Source organism: Sus scrofa, chromosome 9, assembly GCF_000003025.6.
Source record: "Sus scrofa isolate TJ Tabasco breed Duroc chromosome 9, Sscrofa11.1, whole genome shotgun sequence".
NCBI classification, from domain to species: domain Eukaryota; kingdom Metazoa; phylum Chordata; class Mammalia; order Artiodactyla; family Suidae; genus Sus; species Sus scrofa.
Window position 1 is genome coordinate 50,922,188 of NC_010451.4, and position 23,047 is coordinate 50,945,234.

At 38.6% G+C, this 23,047-nt stretch overlaps 2 protein-coding genes across 2 annotated transcripts; one reads left to right on the plus strand and one right to left on the minus strand.

The window, feature by feature from the left end:
• LOC110262293 (olfactory receptor 10G6) lies at positions 2,436–3,425 on the minus strand. The gene has a single exon (XM_021102701.1). The coding sequence runs from the start codon at positions 3,369–3,371 to the stop codon at positions 2,436–2,438; it is 936 nt and encodes a 311-aa protein (XP_020958360.1). The 5' UTR covers positions 3,372–3,425.
• Positions 20,468–21,423, plus strand: LOC100518267 (olfactory receptor 10G9). The gene has a single exon (XM_003130005.5). The coding sequence runs from the start codon at positions 20,484–20,486 to the stop codon at positions 21,417–21,419; it is 936 nt and encodes a 311-aa protein (XP_003130053.3). The 5' UTR covers positions 20,468–20,483; the 3' UTR covers positions 21,420–21,423.

Sequence of the window (23,047 nt, forward strand, 5' to 3'; positions counted from 1 at the left end):
GACCCCTAGCCTGGGAACCTGCATATGCCTTGGGAGCGGCCCAAGAAATGGCCAAAAAAAAATAAAAAAGGGTGAAATTTCATAAAAATATTATTCTAGGTAGTTCTTTCTTTTTCTTTTTTCTTTTTTTTTTTGTTTGTTTTTTGTTTTTAGGGCCACATGTGTGACATATGGAGGTTCCCAGGCTAGGGGTCCAATTGGAGCTACACCTGCCGACCTAGGCCACAGCCACAGCAACTGGGGATCCGAGCCACGTCTGCGACCTACACCACAGCTCACAGCAATAGCAGATCCTTAACCCACTGAGGGTCTGAGACCAGGGATCGTATCTGCAACCTCATGGTTACTAGTCGGATTTGTTTCCACTGCGTTTCAACAGGAAATCCTATGTAGTTCTTTCTATGGAGGATTCAGATTCTGGACTCAGACTTAAGTTCACATAGCAGCTCTGCTGCTGTTTCAACTCTTGGCAGAGAGTAAAGTAAAATTTGTTGCTTGCTGTTTTTATGGGGTAGGTCTTAATTTAGAATGATGAGATATATTTTATATTACTCTATTAAAAATTAAAACAACAAATTAAGTTTCATGTACCTCTTCACTTTTGTGCATGATGTGTTCTTGGCCTTGATGAGAAAAGAGGTCCTCATGTTTGCTTTCATCTGACTTCCAGATCTCTTTTCTGGCCCAGGAGGCTTATTAACTTGATTCTGCTTCCTTTTGTGCTATGGGATGTTGAAGTGCCCATGGCACTGCAGTTTTTTATGTTTGCAAGATAGAATTTGTAATTGCCTCTTCCTAGCCCCAGGGCTGCTCTGCCTATGCCACATAGACTTCTCCAGAGTATTCTCCTAGAATTATCCTTAGGATTTATATTGTTCCTATCACCTGAAAAATACTATCTATTCCTTTCTTCTCACTGGCTAGATTTTATAAGACCTTCAAACTTAAGATGAGCTTATACTTTCCACAATGCCAGCTTTACAAATTCTAATGATCTTTCTCCTTCTTCTTTTCCTAAACTACTACAGTACTTCTTGTACTTACTGAATTATAAACCAATTATTTCTTATTCATTTTCAAGTCTTAGATTTTTATCTCTTTGCTCACATATAAATGCACTTTGTTCTCATTAGATTATAAACTCATTTAGAATAGACAACGATGTTACAGTTTTAGAGTTATACTGAATATGTTTTTTATTATTTGAATTGGATTTCCTATTCATGAATATTTTGATGTTCAGCCTTGCAGCTCTGCTCTTATAGCAGACAGTGAGAAAAGTCACTGGCCATACACATTTTGGCTCAGAAAATTTCTGGTCCATAGAAATAAATTCTTTTTCATTATACTGATTTTCTTAATAATTAGAATTGATTCTGGAGAACATAGTCATACTTCTTGGGCTATACTCACCTATGTACATTTGAAACATCAACAAATGTATCTCTAGCATCCTGTATCCCATAACCTGTGAATGAGGGGTCCCACTTGGACGCTGGCCACGTTATCATAAAACAGCCTTTGGGTCAATCATGCTGCAACCAGGTACATGTCCCATCTCATTCTTCAACTCATTGCTATGAAACAGCTGTGAAAAACCACTGGCATGTGGTAGCACATACATTATTCTACTATTTCACATGATCTGTTTAATTAATATCCTTGAAAGATCAGGGAAAATGAGTTTATATGGAGGAAGGAAGCTTACCCTTGATATACCCATTTCAGTTTTTACCTAAGTGGAGCCCCGTGCAAGCTCACAAGGCCAGAACTACTCAGATCACGACGCTGTGCACATGTAATGGCTCCCCCACCTTGTGGTGAATTTACCCTCTCAAATTCATGTTCATGTACATCCACCATTTTTTTTTAATCAAAGTAAAAGGCAGAGAGTAAGGAGTATGGGAAAGTCACTTCCTTGAATTTCAGTTTTCCCATAGTTATGTGGGAGTAATATTACCTACCTCACATAATTTTTGCCAAGGTTAAATCACATGGTTTGCAAGAAGGTTATCTGAAACCTGTAACAAGCTATATGGATATCAACTCAAGGATCAGAAGCAATTAATATACATGTAGACTGATGCCACAGAGAAAGAGAATTTTATGTGGATCCTTTACTTATCTTAGACCTTTCCTGCAAGGTGTCATTCTTGTTAAGTTGATTGATTTCCATTGGTTTTAAATGAAGAAACCTGGAAAATCATGTTTGAGAGTAAGTTACAATGTGAAACTTTCTGTTCCCTCTGTACCTAGGACACCTAGACACCTCTGTACCTAGGAGTCTTCTACTCCAAGATACCTCTGTACCTAGGTGTCTTCTACTCTCTGCATGAATCCTTCTTTTGCTTTCTACCTTTAATCTCCCCAATTATCTCATGTCCTATCTGATGCCCCAGATTTTAGTATCTCCTGCATGCTTGCAATGCATGATGTCAGTGAGGCTGCACATCCTTGCGACCTCCCAGCCTCCACAGTGCTGCCTTCATTTCTTTGTTGCGGAGTGTGTAGATGATGGGGTTAAGCAAGGGAGTGATGACAGTGTAGAAGACAGCTACCATTCCATCCAGGGGTTCCTGGGAGCCAGGACGAAGGTAAATGAAGGAGCAAGGCACATAGTAAACAATGACAACAGTAAGGTGGGAGGCACAGGTAGAGAAGGCATTGCGGCGCCCATTGACAGATCGTATTTGCAGGATGGCTGCCACTATGTAGCCATAGGAAGTGAGGATAAGCCCAAAGCAGGTGAGGACCAGGAATCCAATGTCCACAAAGGTGACCAACTCATTGATGGTGGTGTCAGCACAGGCTAGACGCAGCATGGCAGGAATGTCACAGAAGAAATTGTCTACCCGGTTTGGACCACAGAAAGGCAGCCGGAATACGAAGCTTGTTTGGAAAAGTGAGTGGAGGGTGCCTCCCAGCCAGGTGCCAATGGCTAGGTAGTTACAGACACTATGGGTCATGATGGTGGCGTAATGTAAAGGCTTGCAAATGGCCAGGAAACGATCATAAGCCATGAGTGTGTAAAGAAAGCATTCAGTGCAGCCCAGGAAATGGAAAGAAAAAAGTTGGATTACACAGCCCCCAAAGGAGATAATCCTACTATCCAAAAGAAAGCCAGCTAGCATCTTGGGGACAATGGCAGAAGAAATGGTCATGTCCAAGAAAGAGAGGTGACATAGGAACCAGTACATGGGACGGTGGAGCTGGGTGTCCACCAAGATAGTGAGAATGATGAGCCCATTTCCAGAGATGGTGAGGGCATAGATGAGGAAGAAGGCTAGGAAGAGTGGTACTCCCAGCTGTGGCGGGTGGTGCAGGCCCACTAAAATGAAGTGAGACACAGAAGTCTGGTTTCCACTTTGCATTTCCTTTCTGTTCACATCTGCCAAAAGAAGTAGCCAAAGGGAAAATTCAATGCCCTTTAAATTCTCTAGGCATGGAATATATATATTATGTCCCTCCCAAATGTGGACAGAAAAGGATCTCATAAACAGAGATCTTGCTCATGTGCTAGCTCTTGTTCTTAATCATTCTTTCTCCCCATACTTCCCACCCCAACTTCTGATTCTGAGATTCTGCTTGGTTCCAGAGAGCAATTGTTCCCTCCAAGGTTAGAACCTATGTCACAGGTTATATGTATATAATTCAGGAAAGTGAAGGAAAGACCATACACAGAGACTTTCATGTCTGAAAGAAGAACAATCATATAAAACCTAAACCAGTCTATTGAAGAAATGGCTGTGGCTTTCCTTCCGTTTGACCTCTGATCTATGTACTAGAGAATTAGGTTACAACTTATTTATTTAATGAGAGTTGGGACTATATTTCTTAATGTAAGTATGCCAAATAAAAATCTGTGTAGATTTTTAAAAATGTACTCTCTGAACTGTATATCAAACATAAAATATTCAGAATCTTTGAAATTATGCTAGAAATATCTATTTTCATAAATTTCAAAAATACACAAGCCATTTTTCAATCATTCAGTGAAGCAATACAAAATCTTGAGCCCCAGGGCATCTATTCTGTATGGTTCTGGATAAATGCCATCCATCTTTCCATCCATCCATCCACCCATCTGTCTGTCCATATATCCATTCAGTAAGGTAGCATATATTATATCACAATAGCATGGCCTCTGAAGTCAGACCTGTTTTTAAAATCCTAGTTCTTCTACTTATACTCATTGGCAATCTTGGAAAAGCCATTTAACCTTTCTTTGCCTATTTTTAGAAATGGGAACAATCATAGTGTCTACTTTTTGGGGTTGTTGTAAGGATTAAATAAATTCACATAATGCACAATGCCGCTCAATAACATTAGCTATTATTTTCTAACTGCTATGTGTCGTGGTTCTACATTAGGCAAATTCAGGCATTGCGTTTATGTCTCAAGTCTGAAGCGAATGTGGCTTACTGTGAGTTGTCCAATAGTAGATTTGAGTCCTTCAAATTTGAAGCAGCATCACAAAGAGCCTTTTCTCCCAGGACTACTGGTGACTGGCATCAGCCATAGTGAGAGGAAGAAAGCAGAAAAGTGGATCAAGCGATGCCAGAGCTCTTCCAGACACTGAGGGGTTGTGGAAGGTGTATCCTTCCCAGTGTCACCTTTTCCCCACCAATATTACCTCTAACAGTCTGTTGACCAACTGGAAGCAAACATATAAAATGGTGGGATACCTTCTTGAAAATTCAGGGACCACTCAGAATCACTTAGATGTCTTTAGAAAATGTGAAATGAATTTTGCTTTTATGCTAGACTCCTACTATGCAAAAGAACTAAGGTTTCAGTAGTGGCTGCTCTCTAGCTCTTCTACATCCTGAATCCCTGTGTGTCCATTACTTTATTCCTCTCAGTCTCCTTCAGTGGCACAGAGACTACTCAGCAGTGAGTGGAAACAGGTGCTTTGGGGACTAAGCAATTTCCTGGGTTATGAGATTTTCCTTGTTCAACCTAAGAGAGTCCAGGGCAAACTGAGACAGGTGGGCACCCTAAATAAGGGTCTAAACCACAGAGAAACTAAGTAATCTCTCATCACGGAGCTACAGAATCTCTTCGGAAGCAATTTCAGAAGAAATTCTTAGAGATTTCCTAGACACTTCCTTGATTTATTTATTTATTTATTATTTATTTATTGCAGCACAGTGCCCAGGGGAAAGTCCATATGTACTGGCACCACCTATAGGAACAGAGACACATAATCTGATGTCCACATACTTCCTAGCTTCTTCTCTCTGTGCTCTATCCTACAAATTTGTGCTGTAGCCAAACATTTTTCTATTTCCTTAGACATTCGTCCCTTTCATATGGAATGGCCCTGTTACACTGATGCCTGAAACATTTCTATTACCCTTTTAAGAGCTCATTTGTGTGTGATTTACTAAGTAAAAGCCTTCTCCCCTTTCCCCCAAATGGCCGCTCATTCTTTGTAGCCTCCACAGTACTTCATTCACAATTCTATGGTAGAATTACTAAACATGTTGCAATTCACCCCTTTGTGTGCCTGATTTCCCCACTGGACTGTGAATTCCTACAGGGACTTTATCTCATTTTAATTTTCATCCCAAGGTTACAGCATACCTTGCACAAGAAAATTTTTATTTCTGGAGTTCCCGTCCTGGCGCGGTGGTTAACGAATCTGACTAGGAACCACGAGGTTGCGGGTTCGGTCCCTGCCCTTGCTCAGTGGGTTAAGGATCCGGCGTTGCCATGAGCTGTGGTGTAGGTTGCAGACGCGGCTCAGATCCTGCGTTGCTGTGGCTCTGGCGTAGGCCAGTGGCTACAGCTCCGATTCGACCCCTAGCCTGGGAACCTCCATATGCCGCGGGAGCAGCCCAAAGAAATGGCAAAAAGACCAAAAAAAAAAAAAAAAAAAAAAACAAACAAATAAGATTTTTATTTCCTTTTTTTTTTTTTGTCTTTTGTCTTTTGTTGTTGTTGTTGTTGCTATTTCTTGGGCCGCTCCCGCGGCATATGGAGGTTCCCAGGCTAGGGGTCTAATCGGAGCTGTAGCCACCGGCCTACGCCAGAGGCACAGCAACGCGGGATCCAAGCCGCGTCTGCGACCTACACCACAGCTCACGGCAACGCCGGATCGTTAACCCACTGAGCAAGGGCAGGGACCGAACCCGCAACCTCATGGTTCCTAGTCGGATTCGTTAACCACTGCGCCACGACGGGAACTCCAAGATTTTTATTTCTTATTGAATAAATGTATTATTCTCTGTCTTGTCAGGATGTCCTTATTATCTAGACACTTAATCTAGGATAATAATCAGTTAGGTTTTATAATCTTAATCTAGGATAATAATCGGTTAGTTTTTATAATCTTAGGACCTGAAATCGTTAAGAATTCCAATACTGAGACTGTCACTACTTACTAGCCATATTATTTTGAACAGATTTCTTAATATGCCTAGTCTTGGTTTCTCACTTGTAAAAGAGAGACAGAGATGGAGACAGAGCAAGGAGGAATTGGGGCAGATTTTCATCTAAAAAAAAAATAGCAATCTCTTCTGCATCAGTAAAAATTCACACTTTAAATTTTGTTTGATGGAGGATAATGTGAGAAAAAGAAAAAAATGTTTATATATATATCTGGGTCACTTGGATGTACAGCAGAAATTGACAGAACATTGTAAATCAAGTATAATAAAAAAATTTTAAAAACTTCTAAAAAATAATAAATTTTGTTCTTACATACAGAAAATCAATTTTTCCCCTAGCCGCAACTCTCTCCTGTAGTATAAAAATTTCTCATCTTCCTGTTGCCTTGACATCTCAGTCATCATTCATTTTTTATAATGTATTGTTCTCTCTGCACAGAAATAATCATTTTTCCCCCGGGAAGACATAAGAATACCCCTGGTTTACGCATTAACAACTAAAACCGCTCCAGTTATGTGGTGTATACAATTTAGTCAGTACTACATTGTATTTTCATTATGTGATATACTCATCTGTCTAATGGGAAGAGAAGCCGTTTCCACAAGCAGTCGTGGGGAAAAGAATATGAGTACCATATACTAGCTTTATCTGGCCATTTAAACCCTGTCTGTACTAAACTTGGTCTTAAATGGACCCTGAAACTCAGCTGGGTCAGAAAACTGAGTGGTAAATTGGCCTTTTATGAGCAGAGTGTAAAGGTCCTCCTCTCCCGGCACACTTACTTGTAAAGCATTAACGCTAGGGGGAAATCCTGGCTGTCTTCCCTGTTCCCAATGTCTTTAACTTTAATAAAGTTTCATCACCACACCTCTATCTCCCTCCCGGAGTCTTCTCTGCTGACAGCCACTACCTGGATGTGAATCCGCCGTGAGGTGCGTTGCCTGCCTTGGCTGCTCCTTATTCTTTGCTGTTTCTTGTGGAGGCTCCTTTTTGAGCTCAGCAGGTTTCCAGGTCTCCTCTTCTGACATGCCCCTCCTTGGTGGTGTCACTGCACTCTTTCAGTACAGTTTTCTGAGCTCGCCCCTTCTCTCTTCAGCCTTTTTGAAAGCACTAGCAGCGATATCCCTAGGCTTTGACCTCTGGAGTCTTGCTTTCTGGCAAGTAGGCTCTTCCTTCCTACAGTCCCATGGGGAGGGGAGAGGGGGCTGACATCTCTTCTACTTCACCCTCCAGGGACAATTGTGTGGAAGTAAGTTTCAGTGGGCTTTGTTAACAGCCAAATGTGAACTACAGCCATTCAGGAAATTTATGTAGTCACATGTAATGTCCCTATTGCATAGAATCCTGCTTTCTCTGGGTTTTAGTTTGCTCATCTATAAATTGAAGATAATGTTGTTATGTCTACTTATTCCATAAACACATGGAATTTGAATGAACTTCAATGACAAAGATGAGACATGGATGCCATAAGTTAATTATTGTAAAAGGGAATTTAACTCAGATTGAAAGAGTGAATTATTAGGACATTGCACTAGGGTAGACAACTTTATTTCAGGCATCACTGTCTAGATTGTTCTATATGCAAATAGGAGACTAAGCTAGATGGAGTATGGCAGTCCCTTAAACATCAAAAACGTATGGCCCTTTAGAGAAATGATCTAGAGCACACCCCAATTTTACACTTGGAAAAACTGAGTTCTATGGAGAACATGGATGCTTCCAAAGGTGGGAAGGTCATATTGCTTTGTTAGTGGATAAAATCTCTCACATGGCTATGCAGATATATTATATGGAATCAACTATAACTTGTAGTTCTGAAATAGTGCTGGGCAAACTATAGACTGATAAATAGTAGTTAAAATACATTTGTCTTTTCACATGCTTTAATTACTTAAGTCGTTAGTATGCATTTTTAAATTAAAAATCATTTGATTACTCTTCTTTCCTTCCAGTTTTATTGAAGTATAACTAACACACAACACTGTGTAAGTTTAAGGCATAATTATTTGACTGACATTTGTCATGAAATGATTACCACAATAAGTTTAGTGAACATCCATCATCTGACGTACATACAAAATTACAAAAATAGAAGGAAAACATTTTTTGACTTGTGATGAGAACTCAGGATTTACTTAAGAACTCTCGTCGTTTGTCACATAGAGAGAGCAGTGTTAATTCTATTTATCATGTTGTGCATGTCATCTGTAGTGCTTGTTTATCTAGAAAGTGGAAGATTCTACTTTTTGATTACCTTCATTTGATTACCCCCTACCCTACCATCTGCCTCTGATAATCACAGATCTAATCTCATTTTCTATGATTTTGTTTGTTTTTGAAGTATATTTGACCTACAACACTGGGTTAGTTCCTGGTGCACATCACATTGCTTGGATATGTCTACACATTTCAAAACAATCACTGTATCGCTTTCTCATTATCATCTGACACCAGACAAATATATTACATAATTATTGACTATATTCTCCACACTGCACATTTCATAGTCATGGCACATTTAATCCTTTTTTTTTTTTTTTGGTCTTTTTAAGGCTGCCCACAGCATATGGAGTTTCCCAGGTTAGATTCCCATGCTAGGGGTCAAATCAGAGCTGTAGCCACTGGCCTACACCACAGCCACAGCAACACAGGATCTGAGCTGCATCTACAACTTAACACCACAGCTCACAGCAATGCCAGATCCTTAACCCACTGAGCAAGGCCAGGGATTGAACATGCGTCCTCATGGATATTAGTCAGATTCGTTTCCTCTGAGTCAGGATGGGAACTCCACATTTATCTTGTTATTGGAAGTTTTTAACCTCCTAATCTCCCGTTACCTATATCTTTCTTTTCCCCACCAACTTCCTCCCCTCTGGCTATTACCATTTTGTCCTCTGTATCTATGACACTTTTTCTGTTGTATATTTATTCATTTGTATTGCTTTTTAGGTACCACATACAAGTGAAGTCACACAGTAATTAATAGATTAATTTCCCATAGAAGTGTGGATTCATTTCTGGGATCTCTAATCTGTTTCATTTATCTCTGTGTCTGCTTTTGTGCTAGTCCCATTCTATTTTCATAACTGTAGTATTATAGTATGGTTTGAAATGAAGAAGAATAATGTCTCCAGCTTTGTCCTTGTTTCTCAGAATTGTGTTGTCTATTTGGGATCTTAGGTATTTCCATACATGTTTTAGAATTATTCTAATTTTTGAAAAAAATTCTGTTGACATTTTGATAGGATTGCATTGAATCTGTAGATTGCCTTGGAGAATATGGTCATTTTAACAATATTAACACTGCCAATATATGAGTACCATATATCAATCCATTTGTTTGTATCGTCTTCAATGGATTTTATTAGTGCCTTATAGTTTTCCAAGTACAGGTCTTTGACCTCTTAATTTAAATTTATTCTAAATATTTTATTTTTTGATGTAATTTTAAATGGAATTATTTTCTTCATTTCTCTTTCTGATAGCTCATTGTTAGTATTATAGAATAGCAAGACTTTTTCTTTCTTTCTTTCTTTTTCGCTTTTTAGGGATGCACCTGCGGCATATGGAGGTTTCTAGGCTAGGGGTCTAGTTGGAGCTACAGCTGCCAGCCACAGCCACAGCCATAGCAACATCAGATCCGAGCCACATCTGCAAACTACACCACAGCTCATGGCAACGCCAGATCCTTAACCTACCGAGTGAGGCCAGGGATGGAACCCACAACCTCATGGTTCTTATTTGAATTCGTTTCTACTGCACCACAACAGGAACTCCGCACCATTTCTATATATTAATTTTGTATCCTGCAACTTTACTGAATTGATGAGTTCTAGAAGGTTTTTTTTTTTTTGACAGCATCTTCAGTATTTTCTATGTATAGTATCATGTCATCTGCAAACAGTGACAGTTTTACTTCTTTCTAACTTGGATGCCTCTTTTTTCTTTTTCTTGTCTGATTTCTGTGGCTAGAATTTCTAATACTATGTTGAATAAAAGTGAGAGAGTGGACCTAATTGTCTTGTTCCTGATCCTAGAGGAAATGCTTTTATCTTTTATTAAGTATGATATTAACATGGGCTTATATATGACCTCTGTTATGTTGAGGTATATCTCCTCTATACCCATTTTGTTGAGAGTTTTTTTTTTTATCATAAATGGTTGTTGAATTTTGTCAAAAGCTTTTTCTTCATCTGTTGAGATAATAATGAATTTTATTCTTCAACTTGTTAATGTGATGTATCACACTTACTATGGATATTGAAACATACTTGCATCCCTGGGATAAACCCCACATGATAAAGGTGTATAATTCTTTTAATGTATTATTGAATTCTATTTACTAATATTTTGTTGAAGATTTTTGCATCTATGTTCATTAGTGATAATTGGTCTGTAATTTTCTTTTTTGTGTGATGTCCTTGTTTTTTGTAGCAGGGTAATGCTGGCTTTGTAGAATGAGTTTGGAAGCATTACTTCCTTGGCAATTTTTTTGGAATAGTTTGAGAAAGACAGGTGTTAACTCTTCTCTAAATGTCTGGTAGAATTCATTTGTGAAGCCAACTGTTCCTGAACTTTTGTTTGTTGGGAGTTTTTTAAAATTACTGAATCAATTTTATTACTGGCTATTGATCTGTTCATATTTTCTATTTCTTCCTGGTTCAGTCTTGGAAATCATAGATTTCTAGGAATTTATCCATTTCCTCTAGGTTGTCCATTTTTTTAAATAGATTTGTTTACAGTAATTTCTTATAAATTCCTTGTATTTCATGTTGGTTAGTGTTGGTTATAACATTTCCTTTTTCATTTCTGATTTTATTATTTTATTTGTCTTTTTTTTTTCATGAGACTATCTAGACATTTATCAGCTTTGAACCAGGTCTTAGTTTCATTGATATTTTCTGTTGTTTTTCTCAGTCCCTATTTAACTTATTTTTGCTCTGATCTTTCTTTCCTTCTACTACTTTGGGGTTTTATTTGTTCTCTTTTCTTTTTCTTTTTCTTTTTTTGTCTTTTCTTTCTTTCTTTTTTTTTTTTTTTTTTTTGTCTTTTTGCCTTTTCTAGGGCCACTCCTGCAGCATATGGAGGTTCCCAGGCTAGGAGTCTAATAGGAGCTGTAGCCACTGTCCTATGCCAGAGCCACAGCAATGCAGGATCCAAGCCACTTCTGTGACCTACACCACAGCTCATGGCTACGCTGGATCCTTAACCCACTGAGCAAGGCCAGGGATCAAACCCGCAACCTCATGGTTCCTGGTCAGATTTGTTAACCACTGAGCCACGACGGGAACTCCTGTTCTTCTTTTTTCTAGTTCCTTTAGATATAAGGTTAGGATGTTTATCTGAGATTTTTTTGTCTCCTAAAGTAGGCTTGTATTGCTGTTAACTTCCCTCTTAGAATGGCTTTTGCTACATCCCATAGATTTTGGGTAGTTGTGTTTTTGTTTTGTCTTTCAGAAGTTTTTTGTTCAGCTTCACTGATTTGCACTATTCTGTCTTCCAGCTCACTGGCCCTTTCCTCTGTATCACTTAACCTACTGTTGATTCCTTCTTGTGTAATTTTCATTTCAGTTACTGTATTATTCATCCCTGTTTGGTTTTTCTTTTTATTTTCTAACTTTTTTTTTAACTGCTAACTTATCACTCTGTTCATTTAATCTTCTCCCATGTTATTTTAATATCTTTAATAATTACCTTTAGCTATCAGGTAGCTCCAATTCATGTAGTCCTTCTTCCAGGTTTTTATCTTGTTCCTTCATTTGGAACATACTTCTCTGTTGCCTCATCTTGCCTTGTTTCTATTTCTATGTGTTTGGTAAATTGGTTTCTTGACCTTGGAGAAGTGGCCTTTTCTAGGAGATGTCCTGTGTGTCCCAGCAGCACACTTACTTCTCACCACCAGATATATATGCTCTGTGGTGTTCCCTAGGTTGGATGCTTGGATTTTTCTTTTTTTTTTTATAATTTTTTTATTTTCCCACTGTACAGCAAGGGGGTCAGGTTATCCTTACATGTATACATTACAATTACATTTTTTCCCCCACCCTTTCTTCTGTTGCAACATGAGTATCTAGACAAAGTTCTCAATGCTATTCAGCAGGATCTCCTTGTAAATCTATTCTATGTTGTGTCTGATAAGCCCAAGCTCCCGATCCCTCCCACTCCCTCCCCCTCCCATCAGGCAGCCACAAGTCTCTTCTCCAAGTCCATGATTTTCTTTTCTGAGGAGATGTTCATTTGTGCTGGATATTACATTCCAGTTACAAGTGATATCATATGGTATTTGATGGTAAAAAAATGGACAACCTAGAGGAAATGGATAAATTCCTAGAAATCTATGATTTCCAAGACTGAACCAGGAAGAAATAGAAAATATGAACAGATCAATAGCCAGTAATAAAATTGATTCAGTAATTTTGTCTTTCTGGCTCATTTCACTCAGGATGAGAGTCTCTAGTTCCATCCATGTTGCTGCAAATGGCATTATTTCATTCTTTTTTTATGGCTGAGTAGTATTCCATTGTGTATATATACCACTTCTTCCGAATCCAATCATCTGTCGATGGACATTTGGGTTGTTTCCATGTCCTGGCTATTGTGAATAGTGCTGCAATGAACATGTGGGTGCACGTGTCTCTTTTAAGTAGAGTTTTGTCCGGATAGATGCCCAAGAGTGGGATGCGGCACATATGGAAGTTCTATGTATAGATTTCTAAGGTATCTCCAAACTGTTCTCCATAGTGGCTGAACCAGTTTACATTCCCACCAACAGTGCAGGAGGGTTCCCTTTTCTCCACAGCCCCTCCAGCACTTGTTATTTGTGGATTTATTAATGATGGCCATTCTGACTGGTGTGAGGTGGTATCTCATGGTAGTTTTGATTTGCATTTCTCTTATAATCAACGACGTTAAGCATTTTTTCATGTGTTTGCTGGCCATGTGTGTATCTTCTTTGGAGAAATGTCTATTCAGGTCTTTTGCCCATTTTTCCATTGATTGATTGGCTTTTTTGCTGTTGGGTTGTATAAGTTGTTTATATATTCTAGAGATTAAGCCCTTGTCCGTTGCATCATTTGAAACTGTTTTCTCCCATTCTGAAAGTTGTCTTTTTGTTTTCTTTTGGGTTTCCTTTGCTGTGCAAAAGCTTTTCAGTTTGATGAGGTCCCATGGGTTTATTTTTGCTCTAGTTTCTATTGCTTTGGGAGACTGACCTGAGAAAATATTCATAATGTTGATGTCAGAGAGTGTTTTGCCTATGTTTTCTTCTAGGAGTTTGATGGTGTCCTGTCGTATATTTAAGTCTTTCAGCCATTTTGCGTTTATTTTTGTGCATGGTGTGAGGGTGTGTTCTAGTTTCATTGCTTTGCATGCAGCTGTCCAGGTTTCCCAGCAATGCTTGCTGAATAGACTTTCTTTTTCCCATTTTATGTTCTTGCCTCCCTTGTCAAAGATTAATTGACCATAGGTGTCAGGGTTTATTTCCGGGTTCTCTATCCTGTTCCATTGGTCTGTCTGTCTGTTCTGATACCAGTACCACACTGTTTTGATGACTGTGGCTTTGTAGTATTTCTTGAAGTCTGGGAGAGTTATGCCTCCTGCTTGGTTTTTGTTTCTCAGGATTGCTTTGGCGATTTGGGTCTTTTGTTGTTCCGGATTTTTCTATTATGACAGGCTTACTACTATGGGTGGTCTGGTAGACATCGCTGACCTCTGGCCCAGCTGGTTGCCAGACCCTACCTTGTAAAAGGCTGCTGGCTGCTGGCGGGTAGGCTAGTTCATGAGGTGGCTGGTTCTGGTGCCTGGGTGGTCCTGGAGCTTGTGTTGCATACTTAGTGGTAGGTGAATCCAGGTGCCAGGGAAGCTGGCTTTGGGTCTTGTGGTGATACCTGGAACTGGTATCAGTTGCACTCCAAAATCAGCAAGTGGGTCCTCAGGTTCCTTTCAAGTTACTCCTTTGCCTTGGGTCACAGGGCATGTGAGATTTAGCATGTGCCCTTTAAGAGTGGAATCTCTATTTCCTATAGCTCTCTAGTTCTCCAGAAAGCAAGTCCCACTGATCTTCAAAGCCAGAATTTCTGAGTACTCATCGTCCTAGTGCAAGACCCCTGGACTATGGAACCTGATGTAGGACTGGAACCTGTTGCTCCGTGGGGAGAATCTCTGCAATTATGATTATACATACATCTGTGGGTTTCCTGTCCAGGTGTATGGGTCTGTGCCCCTCCTAAACATCTTGTTGTGGTTCCTTCTTTATATCTTTAGTTGTGGAAAATCTTTTCTGCTAGTCTTTGGGTTATTCTAATCAATAGTAGCTCTGTATATAGTTGTAATTTTGGTGTGCCCATGAGAGAAGGTGATGGAGTAGGGTGTTCCTACTCCATCATCTTGGACTCTCCCCTCTCTTTATACTTTTTGTGCCTTTTAAAGAAAAACTCTTCAATACAGCTTCCATTTGTGTTTTCAAAACTAAGTTTTTATCACCTCTGTGACAGGTCCTCTTTTGAATTATGTTTTTTGTGTAACAGTTACATCTGGAGTGATTTGTCCACTTAGAAACTCACAGGATAGTATGTTGGTTGACTATATTAGTAACATTATGCTGACAGGATTTGGTGAGTGGGAAATAGAAGATAGCCCAGATGCCTTGCAAATTTATATATGTACCATATTGTAGGAGTAACAAATGTCACCTCAGTGACATTTCTAGTTATCTGATTGCCTTGGAGTGAGTTCAGCTAGTCCACAAAATCTGGTTCCATTTGGATAATGTTTAAGAATGTCCATTTGTACTGTGTTGAAGGTTCTTTTATTTCATTTTACTCGTGAAGCACCAAATAAATAATTCAAGGACTTATAGGAGACACGGGTATAGAAGGAAGGCCATGATTTCCCATGACATTCCTACTTTCACATAGAGGGGCTCTCCAATATGTCATTGTCTTGGCACATTGCATAATGAGAAATATCTGGCCTGTCATTTAAACACAAAATTGTAGAATTACTGAACAATACTTGTGCTCCCTACTGAAAAATACTTATATTAAATATAAGGCAATGGTTTTCTACTTTGTCCTCTTCCTTTCCCAGTGAATCTAGATAATTCCATGGAATGCCTCTATGTATAACTATATCTAGAAGTAAAAATAGTGAATGACTGAGACCTAATTTGGCAAGATCAAAACACGTTTGTGTTTTGCAGAAGTAATGGCTTCATTCACCCTACTTGGCAACACTGACATGCTGAGTTTCCTGATGAGAAAAAGTGTTGAAGATGACAGAGTCATTAACATTAACTGTTACCTCCTAACTATTTGCAGAATTAGTATTGTACACCTTATGCGTATTTTCTGTATTGCTTCAGTGTATATATTTACATGTTATGATTTCCTCACCTCTGTTCACTCCATTCTTAAGTATAAGATGGATTTATGATAACTTTATGACTGTGTCCATACATCACACAATGTAGAGTTAGATTACCTCAAAACCAGAGATGGAATTGATATCACTTAGAGATTCCAGATTTGGATCTGGATGAAATACATGGTGATATCTTAGAATGACGCCTTTTCTGAAAAGATTGGCATGAGGAAAAAAACTTGCATTGAATTAGGTGCTGATGTTGCACGTGTGTAAACATGAGGGTAAGGATATCTACAACTGGTATGTGGTCAGTGTGATGGACTGTCATGGGTGTTTACTGGTGTACTTATTTGTTCATATAGTTTGCCTGTATAATGACTTTCCCTGGAAGTCAAACTGCCTTCTGATATGGAAATCAAAATGCCAGATGCCTTCCCATTTATTACAGAAAATATGGAACATGGATTTGGGAATCTAGGCTTCACCAATAAGGTATATGGACCTAGACTTTGGATTGGAAGCAAGCAGCAATAACAAGCACATACAGGGGAGAATAAATGAATTCAGATGATGACAGTGACAGCACTGGCAACACAGCATTTTGAAAGACAAGGCTGATAACCCACCACCTGTGCTCTTGGGGGTTTATTTTTGTGTTGAAGGTGGACCCTTTGTGGAGCTGAGAGTGCATGGAGACAGCTGTGGATCCTCATGTGATATTTACTAGGCATGATTTTGCAGTAATTTCTACCTGGTTCTCTTGTTTCCTGTTCTTTTTACAAATCTAGTTCTTTGGCTTTTTTGAGTTTCTTTTTATGTGGATGTGTGCATGTAGGGGTTATGTTTTAACTGAAATATACCATTTTTTAGCCTGCTTTTTTTTTTCACTTAAATATATGTCATGGGCATCCCTATAGATCAGTAGGTCAATCAATATTCAGTTCTTTTATTTTCTGGTTTCTTTATACATACATATGCCTATAGTTATAAAGTAATTAGATTATATCATACATGCCATATTATTATTTTCATCTTTAAAAAAATTGGCCTATTTTTTATCACCACTACTCCTCAACCTATGATTAATAATGTGATTTTCCCTCCTTTCATTCCCTACTCTATGCCCCTATAATGTATACATTGTTACTGTTTGCTTTACAAAATGGCACAATAATAGCCATACTTCTTTGCATCACGGTTCTGGATCCTCCCATTCAAAGTCTCATGAACCACCCCACCAAGGTTAACTGGTGTGGTTACAATTCAGTTATTTAATAGCTGCTGAATATTTCATGATATAACAGTGACATGATTTATTCAACTATTCCTCTTTAGGAATTTCTTTTTCAGTTGTTTTACAACTCCAGACTATGTATTAAGACATATTTGAATAAATACTCAGTACTGGCACTTTTATTTTTATGAGATAGATTCCTGGAGTGGGATTAATCGATTTAAGAACATATATGTATATATATTTTCAGAGTTCCCGTCGTGTCCCAGTGGTTAACGAATCTGACTAGGAACCATGAGGTTGCGGGGTCGATCCCTGGCCTTGCTCAGTGGGTTAAGGATCCAGCATAGACATGAGCTGTGGTGTCGGTTGCAGACACGGCTCAGATTCCACTGTGGCTCTGCCATAGGCCGGCATCTACAGCTCCGATTAGACCCCAGCCTGGGAACCTCCATAAACCTCAGGAAGTGGCCCTAGAAAAGGCAAAAAGACAAAATATATATATATATATTTTTTCTATAACTGTTGCCAAATTGTTTTCCCAAAGAAAGTGCTGTAACTACTCATATTTATACCAAAAATACATGAGATAAAGCCTTTTCCTTCATGCAAGCCATCAATAGATGTTTTCACTATTTGAGAACCTGCATGAGTTTGAGAAAAGCATGAGTTTAAGCAACTTTTTCAGGGCTATTTTAATTTACTGTGAATTGCTGGTCCATATTCTTTGCCGAATTTTCCAATTTGAGAGGGTCTATCTATTTTTTTTTTATTGACTTGCAGTCATAATTTATTGCAAATATCTCCCACTCTGCAGCTTGCCTTTCACTCTCTTAATTTAGTTTATAATAACAGAAATGATAAATTTAAGAATGAAAAATAGTATTGAAATTTCAAAAGGATAACATTGACGTAGCATCCAATGAATCAAATAATTAAAAGATGTTCAGGAGTTCCCGTTGTGGCGCAGTGGTTAACGAATCTGACTAGGAACCATGAGGTCGTGGGTTTGGTCCCTGGCCTTGCTCAGTGGGTTAACGATCCGGCGTTGCCGTGAGGTGTGGTGTAAGTTGCAGACGCGGCTTGGATCCCATGTTGCTATGGCTCTGGCGTAGGCCGGGGGCTGCAGCTCCGATTCGACCCCTAGCCTGGGAACCTCCATATGCCGCAGGAGCGGCCCAAAGAAATAGCAAAAAAGACAAAAAAAAAAAAAAAAAAAGATGTTCAGCTTCATTTTTCATCAGGAAGATACAAATTATACCACAATAAGATATTACTTCACACCCATTAAAAGGGCCAAAGTGAAAAAGGCAGATGATGCCAAATGATGGTCATATGTGAAACAAGAGGAAATTTCAGGCACTGCTACTGGGAGAATAAACTGGTACTGGTAAAACTGTGCAGCAGAATTTAGTAAAACTGATCATAAAAATTCCCTGTGACTCAGCAATTCCAGTCCTAGCTATATATCTAATAGAAATGTACCTGAGTGTAAACAAGCGCAAATGTGTATCCAGAATGAAGACATATAATATATTATAATAGAGATTTGCCAAAGAAAATTTTGTGTACAAACACACAATATATATAGTCTATTTTTTTTTGCAGCACTATTTTTAACAGGCAAAAAGTGCAAACCATTCAAATGCCAATTAACAGATGAATGAAAAATAAATTGTGGTGTATATAGCAATGAGAATATTTGCTCTACAAACATGTACAAATGGCTTATGCACTTAAAATTTGTGCCCATTTGTTTATGAATGTTTAGTTTCAAAATATAAAATAAATTTGTATTAAATATCTAGATCTGTGGCTCTTAACTGTCATTTGAAAATGTCTGTAGAAATTGTTAATTGTCTTAGGAACTGTCATTTAGTGGCTGGAAGTTATGGATGCTGCCAAAAATCTCTTAAGGCCCAGGACAGTTCCCCACAAGATTTATCTTTCCTCAAATGTCAGTAGTGCTGAGGTTGAGAAACCTTGATCTGGATATGAATGTAAATAAAAATATGTAAATCACAACAATAGATATTACAAATCATTTCTGAGAGATACATAAAACTTGTTGAAGAAATGGAGGATTTTGTTATTCATTGGCTTGGAAGACAGTACTTCAAAGATGGCAGTTCTCTTCAAAGTGCTTATAGACTCAATGCAATTCTAAGTCTAATCTCAGCATTTTATTCTGTAGACATGTGGACCCTGTGATGTATGTTTAAATGGAGTAGATCCCCAAAATGGCCAAAATAATCTAGAGAAGTAAAGACTACATGATTTGCAGTACCAGATATCAAAAGTCATTATGGAGGTTTTCCGTAGAATCTCAGGTTTTATTTATACATTATATTCCTGTTTTGAGTTTTTCCCTCTTTCGTTAAATCTTTGCTTCATTCAGAATTTATTTTTCATATTTTTTATTAAAGTATAGTTGATTTACAATGTTGTGTCAATTTATGCTGTGTATTTTTATTTTAGATATGACATAGGGATGTTATTGGTTTCCACATAATTAGGGATTATGGTTGTCATTATCTCATGAACTGAAGCAATATTTAGGGAATTGGTTCAAGTTCCTAACTGTTTGGTTTTATCTTCTTATAGTTTGGTTATTAAGATTTAGCTTTATTACATATGATCAAATAAAATTAGCTGCAAAATTTGTACCTTAAAATGCATGAATTTAGTTCAATGTATCATTTTTTATGATTACTTTCTTTTGTTTATTTTTTTAAAATATTGTTACCTAAACAAGTATAATAAAGACTACCGCAGTTAAATCTAAATTCAGCTGTAACAAAACATTAGAAATTTACTAAGTCACCTTAAAACATGATGGAAGAGAGAATGAGATCTGAGATGGATAGTACAAATATGATGACCATTTATGGGTTCTGGGCAATTTTAAGTTGAGAATAAACAGTTATATGAATTCATTTATATCACTGATGAGGGAGTAGGGTAACTGAGTCCTTCTTTCCTCTTAGATATAACTACTAGCTCCAGAAAGACATGAATTTTTCTCAGGAGGTTCAAATAACAAACACATAGGGGAATATATGTGTGCTTATTAAAAATTTTTCATTTGTCCATTTCTGTTGTTTTTCTGTTCATTCAGAGGAACCTGGAGACCCAAGGGTAATCCTATTCCCCAAGAAACTAAATCAAGTTAAGCTCCCACCATTCTAGCTGTGTTAGTTTCATTCTCTATCCTTTGACTAGTTGGGTCCTAGAACAGAGATGAAGCACTCTTTCATTTTTGCTGTACCTCTTTTGTGTGCCTCTGTGTGGTGAGAGAGAGAAGAGAAAAAGATGAGACATTCTATCACCTTTTTCAGAGAAGTTTTGTAATAAGCAAAGTTGGGTGTCACTCTAGGATTACGTACCATGTATGATGCAGTTTCTATACAGTGAACGGGTTCTTAGTTCTCAATTCAATGCTGGGTGCTGTTGATATTCTCATAGGGAAAGGGACCAAAAGCATGGAGAAATGACAAACAAGAGCCTAGTGACAACGTTTATCCTAGCCGGCCTTCCCCACCCACCACAGCTGGACACACTCCTCTTTGCAACCTTCCTGCTGATTTACGTCCTCTCTGTGCTGGGGAACCTCCTCATCCTGCTGGTGATCACGGTGGACCCCCACCTCCACACCCCCATGTACTTCTTCCTGACCAACCTGTCCTTCATCGACATGTGGTTCTCCACGGTCACTGTGCCCAAAGTGCTGATGAGCCTGGTGTCCCCCGCAGGCGGGGCTCTCTCCTTTCACAGCTGCGTGGCCCAGCTCTACTCCTTCCACTTCCTGGGCAGCACCGAGTGTTTCCTCTACACGGTCATGTCCTATGACCGCTACCTGGCCATCAGCCACCCGCTCAGGTACTCTGGCCTGATGAGGGGGAGAACCTGTGCCCTCTTGGCCACAACCACGTGGCTCAGTGGCGCTCTGCACTCTGCTGTCCAGACCACACTGACCTTCCGGCTGCCCTACTGTGGACCCAGCCGGATCCAGCACTACTTCTGTGATGCACCCCCCATCCTCAAACTGGCCTGTGCGGACACTTCTGCAGTTGAGATGGTGATCTTTATCAACATTGGGGTGGTGGCCTCGGGTTGCTTTCTCCTGATTGTGCTGTCCTATGTGTCTATCGTCTGTTCCATCCTGAAGATCCGCACCTCAGAGGGCAGACATAGAGCCTTTCAGACCTGTGCCTCCCACTGCATTGTGGTCCTTTGCTTCTTTGTTCCCTGTGTTTTCATCTACCTGAGGCCGGGCTCCAAGGCTGCTGTGGACGGGGTTGTGGCCGTGTTCTACACTGTGCTGACACCCCTTCTGAACCCCGTGGTGTACACCCTGAGGAACAAGGAAGTGAAGAAAGCTCTGCTCAAGCTTAAAGACAAAGTAGCATATTCTCAGGATAAATAAATGCTGTGATATAGATATTCCCATTTAAAAAATTAGTAATATAATTTAATCTATCAACAAGAATTGTATTACGTTTATAGTCATCAGTGTTAAATGTTATCCAAACCACTTGGGAATATTTCTTTAGTTTTTCTGAGAATTTAAAAAATTATATTAGATATTTTAAACATGGGATGCTAGCTGATTAATTTAGTAAAACCAAAGGTTATAGATCCTATTTTCTTGTATTGGCATAGTTCCTTGCACTAAATTTGGTTTGATTTTTTTTTTATTTTGAAGTATTATTGGCATATAACATTACATGGGTCTTAGCTGTACCAAATAGTAGTTCAGTCTTTGCATATATTGAAAAATGATCACCACAGTAAGTCGTTAAATCTGTCACAATACATAGTAATGAAAAGTTTTTTATTTTGTGAGAACTTTTAAGATCTATTCTTTAGCAACTTTCAGATGGTCACGATGCTGTATGTGGCATCCTCATGACTTTTTTATTTAATAACTGGAATTTATTCCCTTTCACTCATTTTACTCACCCTCCACCCCTGGCTCTTAGCATACTAGCTATTACTATTCTGTTTTCTCTGTCTCTGTGCTTGGTTTTCACTGTTTAGATTCCATGTATATACGTGATTTCATAAGGTGTTTGTCTCTCTGACTGACCTGTCTCAGCATATTGACCTCAAGATCTAACCATGTTGTCACAAATGGCATTTTCCTTTTTCTTGTGGCTGAATAATTCTCCATTATTATGTATGTTTATATACATATCACATTTTCTTTATCTATGTGTCTATCAATGAACACTTACGTTGTTTCCATATTTTGGCTATTATAAACAATATTGCAATGAAGATGCAGTTGTCCTTTCATGTTTCAGGTGTTTTTTTTTTTTTTTTTTTCAGCTAAATATCCAGAAATGAAATTGCTGGATCACATGGTAGTTCTATTTTAAATATTTTGAGGAACCTCTGTAATGTTTTCTATAGTGGCTGCACCAATTTACACTCCCACCAATGGTGCACATGTTCCCCTTTCCTCCATATTCTTCCCAACACTTGTTATTTGTTGTCTTTTTGATGAGAGCCATCCAGCAGATGTGAGATGATACCTCTTCATTTTGGTTTGCATTTCCCTAATGATTAATAATGTTGAGTACCTTTTCATGTACCTATTGGCCATATGTATGTCTTTGGAAAAATGGCTATTCATATCTCTGCACATTTTTAGTTGGAGTTTTGTGGGGTTTTGCTATTGAGTTGTATGAATCTTTCTAATAACTCTGCTTGTAGTGCATTCAGCTAGTCCACAAAATCTAATCCAGTTTTTATAATGTTCAAGAATTCAACTTATACTGTGTTGAAGTTTCTCTCATTTCATTTACTCCTAAAGCACTAAATAACTAGTTCAAAGAATCTCAACGAGGTCCTGTCACAGAAGAAAAATCCTAAATTTGTATATTCCCATGGAGGGACTTTCTTGGCACAATGCAGGATGAGAAATAGCTGTCCTGTCATATAAACACAAAATTGTAGAATGACTGGCTTTATCTCCCTATTGGACAAAATACTTATACTAACAGATAAGGCAATAGTCTTCTACTTTGTCCTCTTCCTTACCTAGTGAGT

Bases quoted from the DNA above. Each gene is read 5' to 3' on its own strand.
- LOC110262293 (XM_021102701.1), bottom strand. From the start codon at position 3,371: ATGCAAAGTGGAAACCAGACTTCTGTGTCTCACTTCATTTTAGTGGGC.
- LOC100518267 (XM_003130005.5), top strand. From the start codon at position 20,484: ATGACAAACAAGAGCCTAGTGACAACGTTTATCCTAGCCGGCCTTCCC.